Below are 5,829 nucleotides of genomic sequence, written 5' to 3'. Positions count from 1 at the left end.
AGAAGCTTATATATTTAGAAATAATATCATCATAATAATGAATGTCACAAGAAAAAGATTTAAATAGTGTGGCCTGAGAGAGGAGTGCATGTCCTTAGATTATAAACTCCTCAGGTCAGCGATGGTATTTTTACCTTTTGTTGATCCTGGACCATAGCTGAGGTTCTCCGTCTTTCCTTCAGAATAAATAATAAATAACGGTAATAAATACATTGGCTTGAGAGTAGGCTGTCTACTGGAGGAACAGGAAGAGAGCATGGGACACTGAAATCCTTTTTAAACCTAGGTTCTAGTGTGGAAAGCAATGAGAAAAAGAGCTTTTGCCTTCTCATTAAGGATCCAAATTTAATCTGAGCATGTGTTAATGCAGCTGTCAGTGTTTCCATCGGGAATTGCACATATGTGACCTGTTCCCGTTTGCACTGAGAGACCAACTCCACATGTCCACGAAACGTATTTGGGATTATTCATTTCTCTTAGGTAGAGTGAGGTTGGCTTGACCCTCAGATCTGGCTCTCTGAACTTATCTAATAGTCAGCAACGCTGAAAGAGTAAAATTCCTCCTTTTCCTGATACCTTTTAACTCGTAGAGTTATCCCCTAAAGCCTAACAAAACAGTAGCTCTTAAGCGCTCTTTAGTTTGGCAAACGACCAAAGGAGATCCTTTCGTTGGGCCATGCATTTCTTCCAGTCCCTCCAGTAGTCCGTGGCTTAGTCTCCACGGCCCAAGTTAATTTGTTTTAGTAATTGCTTTCTTCTGTTCCCCATCGATGGTAACACTGTGCTACCACCAGGTGAACAGGAACTTGTAGAAGAAGTCATGCGATTTGAAGCGAAAACCTTTTTCAGCCACATGGGGCTGAAAGGATATTTTATACCCTTTGGCTTCAACATCCATCTGAATGCAGTCCAGCAGATCTGAAATACTTGGCGCCGCCTTCCAGGGGCCAAACTTCACCACGGATTTTTTATCCATGTCCAAGCTGCTCAAGGCATCCTGAGACCTGGCTGCGTCCTCCTCAGTTCTGACCACGCACACGATGACGCTGGACCGGCGAGATGCGACCGCTTCCGCCCTCGCGATGCGAATCATCAGTTCGATGTTCTCGCTGTAGTTGGGCACGCGAGCCAGAAACTGCTTCCTCGCTACGAGCTCCCCGAAGATCTGCGGGGAGTCCTCTAGCTGCTTGATTAGAGGTTCGATGTCGTAGAACAACGCCTCCTTGTAGACGTCCTGGATGCACTGGGTGGGCGCTTGGTTACTGCGCAGGTACTCCAGGATGTATTTGAAGTAGGTGCCTGGCCTGTCGATGAAGTACCTCCCTTCGGAGTCAGTCCTGAGTTTGGGCTGGCCGGTGAACATCTCTGCCAGCTTGGAGCCAGGGTGTTTCTTTAACGTACTCAGCGTTGTCGTGTACATCTCCCCACCGACATTTAACTCCACGATTGGTGACAACTGCAAATATCACAAGGGAACAAAAAACCACACGCGTTACCTGTCTCAGGCTGTCAACATGGAAGTGTCAAGGAAAAGAAAAAAAAAAGCGATTGCAGATGGAAATTGGAATGACGATTGAGCCCCCATCTCTTGGGGATCGGATGGGAACAGCCACCCCATTTATTGCTAAAAGCAGATACAGGATGTTTATACAACCCTCGTAACCAGAGCAGCAGAGACTTGGACATTTCTAAAATGGCCAAGTGCTCACCACATCTTTGGGATGTAGAAAAATGTCAGTGAAGAAGAGGGACAAGAAATACCCTGCCCAGGGAAGCTGTCGGTGACTACAGGATTCGACATTGTCACGAACGAGTGGTTTAGAGGCCGCTTAAAGAATCACCATCAAAGGTATTAGCAGAAAGTGATTTTAATAGAGACCTATGAAAGTGCGACTTAACAGAGTTTGATGACAAGGTTCACTCTATTAGTTACTATACGGATGAAACATATAAAGAAAAATCATGTTATGTCTAAGGGTTTATATCTTAGGGATTATATGTGTTTAGCAGCAGTCTAGGGTTCATTCACAGTTTTAGCAACACTTAATCATTAACTAATCATTAACAAACTTTAGCAGCACTTAATCATTAATTAATCATTAACATTTATGAAGTAAGTGTTAGTAGAGTCTGCTACAATCATGACTTAATTACAGATTATGCTTACTATTAGTTCACACACACAAGACAGCAATATATATATATATATAAATGTACAAAAGGTACCTGTTAAAAATTCCCCTCAAGTTCGGTGAAGAAATATTCATGTAAAAAGCCTCGGCATTTCTCAACAGGCGAGGGTTGAGCCTCGAGGAGTGAAGAGTTTCAGCCCAGGTCCCGTCAGACGACGGCCCTCTGAATATTGCAGACCCGAGGGGTCGCGAGCTCTGAGAGGCGTCCCACTCAGAGGGAGATACAGGGCGCAGCCCACTGCTGTCCTGGAGAGCCTTAAAGGGTCTCACTTAGGACTACTGTTTATAGGTTTGCAAGATGATTGGCTTTAGTCATCTGAAAATTTCCATCCTGGCCACGGTCCCAGGTGGTAATTACTAAAAATTCTCAAGGTTTCAGAGTTGTTCTACCTGACACCTGGGCCAGGCAGTGGGAGTACGTTCCCATCCATGCAGAGTTTCTGATATGGTCAAGGAGCGCTCAACTGCCAGACTCAGTACACCAAGGCTGAGGTTTCATGAAAATTTCTGAGATCAACAAGCGGCCCAGATCAACAAGCGGCCCAGGAGAAGGGGTGTGTGTGAATGCACCAACACAGACGTCGATCTCCTAAGTCCCACACAACCGTTGTTCCTGCTGGCCCCTGTCCTTCCAGTGAGCGACCTGAGCTCTCACCCTCCCCATGTGCAGAGGGACAAGGACCGAGCTCAAAGCTGTGCAACATCATTCCTCTCACCTGAGTTGGCCTTTTCTCTTCAAAGGAGAAACTAAAGCTCTTTGCAACTTTAGAAATGGGTGGAATTGGCTTCCACTCATCTGGGAGTTTAGTTATAAATTCTGAAGTAAGACACAAAAATCCAGCATGTCAGAGGTGGAGGACAGAAGGTGTTTAGCAAAGCACTTTAAAAATGTAAGATACCTTTAGCTAGGAAGTAAAGGAAATAATTCATGCAACTAATAAGAATTTAAGAAGGAAGAATGTAAAGTTTGGCTTTTTGTTTGGATTTATTTTATTTCACCATGCATTAACACCACTGCTACCTGAAACACGTTGGAGGAGGCCTGAATGCCCGGAAAGCTGGACCTGGTGTCTAGTCTGAGCTTCCTGATGGTTCAGTGCTGAAGAGTTTTAACAGCCTCTCTTTGCACTCGGTCATTTTTTGTAGTAGCCAGTAGAGGAAAAGGAGAGGGAAGAAAGGAGGCAGTTATTTTCCCTCCCGCTGTCACTGCTGTAATGCAGGTCACATGCCTGGCCAGGACCACACCTGCCATTGGGAAGGCGTGAGTCAATAAACAACCCTTTTTTCCAGGAGCTCACCTGCTCTTTCTTGGATCCGATCACGCAAGGATCTGCTTCAGTGCTGCTAGTCACATGCCTCAAGTGAAGTGTGTACTTAAGTGCTTAGCTGGATCCCACAGGTACAGACCCACGGGATGACGTGAGCTGAGCTCACAGCTCACACCAAGAGAAGGGGGAGCTCCTGCTGCCCTTTCCCCTTTCCATCCTTGTACCTACCTACGTGCTTCTGTTTCTCTTCCTCGTGCCAGCTCTGCTTCTCTTTCATCTTGCTGAGCTGAATTGGCTCACAGAGGATTTAACAAGCACCAGAGCTGGCAAAAGAAAGGGACTAGGAACAGACAACCTGGAGCAGGGGGAGACCTTTGCCTTTAAACAGCAGCAAGCTATCAGATTTAGCAGAAATTTGCTCACAGCCTAGGCAAGGCAGGGAAACAACAGAAGATTCAGGCCAAAGACCCAACTGGAATATTGCTTTGCCGTTGTGTGGGTGGCTTCATCTTGAGGGCAATCATTTACACTAGGGCCAAGGAGACATAAAAAATTATTCTGTCTGAGACAATCCGGTGATTTCCACCCACTGAAGAACATAGCCCAAAGCTGCTTCTGTGGTAAAGCCTCTCAGTTAGGAAATTTGCCATTAGTCCAAGTGATAATAACAGCTTTCCCCGGCAGGGATCATTTGACAGGAGGGTCTCATGCTTTTGAGCCTTTGTTCCTTTTTCAGATGGCAGGTCAGATGTTTCATACTGTTTGTCACTAATACAAATGGATAACATGTTCTTCATTAATACAGAAGCCCAACTAACCTTATGTTCTCAGATCTTGATTAATGGGTTTGGCCTGGAACCGCACTGGTTCCCAGCAGACTGGGAATACTGGCACCAGCTGATTCCCAGCTCTGTAATTAGCCAGAGAGGTGACACTTAGGAAGTCATTCTACCTATAGGAAGTCATTCCACCTATCTGTGCCCCAGTTTATTAATCTGCAAAACAGCTACCTCCTTGGGGAAGCGTTTTGCAACCTACACCTGAAAAATGCAACACAAGAAGGCTGGATCTTTTTAAAGACAGAGAGGTCTCAGGGAGAGGCTGTACGGCTACAACAGAGAAGCAGCAGACTGAGGGCAGAGGAGTGGAAAAGGAAAACATCATCTGATCTCGTCCCTGATTTCTGCCTAGTAGGACACTGCTTGTCTTGAGATTGTCATTAATTTCCCTTAGAGCTACAAAAACTACTGCTCCCAGCTGATGATTCTGCACATCTACAACAGGACAGCTTTTGCATCATTAGAGACTCTAAGAACTGTTGAAAACCCCCAAAACTCACCACAGGATTTTATTTAGGGATCTGACCAATTAAAGTTCATACTAAATTAATTCCCCCTCTTGTCAAAGGAGAAAAAGAACCACTCTGGTTATGTACTGTTGCCAGATCTTGTGTGCCTGCGAGGGACACGGCCCTTCTGTAAGCAAACTGGGGCAAACAGGTCAGAGTCAGACACAGCTTTTTACTTGGAGTCCTCTTCTTGGTCACATATCTGGCAAGCCCTGGTGTCTTCAAAATAGCAGATGGAGGTAAAAAAAACCTCTTATGTAGCCCAGAGGGGATCCTTTGATCCCACAGGAGGAAACTGTGCCCCAGAGCCCCTATCTTACTCACCGTATGCAGGCTGCCGGTGACCTGCTTCCCAAGGGGCTTGTGCTCCGATGAAATGCTCATCTCCCCCCGGAGCTGTTGGCTCAGCGGTGTGGGAAAACCTGCTGCTCAGTGCTCGGGGCCTGCCCCACACGCAGGATGGCTGCCCGCCGTGCTCCAGTCCTCTTTCACTTGATTTTTCTTCGTTTTTCTTCAGTCTTTTTCCAAGCTCCCAGCCCAGCCGCTGCCCCGGAGGCTCCAATTTGCTCCAGGCACAGCCCTGGTACAGGTTGCAGGTGTAGGGAGAGGGGAGGGAACAGCCTGAAAGCAGAAGTGTTTGCTTATTAGTTTTCTGGCAACCAGCAAGGTGCAGGGTGGACTTGGGCTGGCTGCCAGCGCACACCTCCTGTAATACTTTCTGTGTGGTGACTAAGAGCCAAATAATCCTTTCGAAAGGAGGGCCAGTCCCCAGAGCACCTCTGAGGAGCCCCGTAATGCGTGCCTGCGTGACCGCCTCTGCCTTGCGAACCGGTTGTATCGAAACCAGTAAACATTTTCACAGCTTTTTAGCCTCCATGTGCTGCTGTTTTAAAGCACAGTTTATCCCAAACCATCTCATTGATCCCATTTGTCATATGTGTTGCTGTCAGATCAGGGTGTCTACAATCTGTCCGAGGTGGTGGCATTTTCTTCCTTGCCAATACAGTCTCTGGGCACTGAG

At 46.6% G+C, this 5,829-nt stretch overlaps 1 protein-coding gene across 1 annotated transcript; it reads right to left on the bottom strand.

Annotated features, from left to right (window-relative positions):
* Nucleotides 1–784: 784 nt before the first annotated feature.
* On the bottom strand, nucleotides 785–5,195 carry KCTD14 (potassium channel tetramerization domain containing 14). Its single transcript, XM_009581830.1, has 2 exons — nucleotides 5,133–5,195; nucleotides 785–1,456 (listed from the first exon to the last, which is right to left on the bottom strand). Exons 1-2 carry the CDS (start codon nucleotides 5,190–5,192, stop codon nucleotides 785–787), a joined length of 732 nt encoding a protein of 243 aa, XP_009580125.1. The 5' UTR covers nucleotides 5,193–5,195.
* Between the last annotated feature and the right edge of the window lie 634 nt (nucleotides 5,196–5,829).

Source organism: Fulmarus glacialis, unplaced genomic scaffold (genome assembly GCF_000690835.1).
Source record: "Fulmarus glacialis isolate BGI_N327 unplaced genomic scaffold, ASM69083v1 scaffold1897, whole genome shotgun sequence".
NCBI classification, from domain to species: Eukaryota; Metazoa; Chordata; class Aves; order Procellariiformes; family Procellariidae; genus Fulmarus; species Fulmarus glacialis.
Note: the sequence above shows the minus strand (reverse complement) of the source record. Positions and strands in the feature narration are given on the sequence as shown.

Bases quoted from the DNA above. Each gene is read 5' to 3' on its own strand.
- KCTD14 (XM_009581830.1), bottom strand. From the start codon at position 5,192: ATGAGCATTTCATCGGAGCACAAGCCCCTTGGGAAGCAGGTCACCGGC. The intron at 1,457-5,132 runs GTGAGTAAGATA...TGATATTTGCAG, and splicing joins TCACCGGCAGCCTGCATACG to TTGTCACCAATCGTGGAGTT.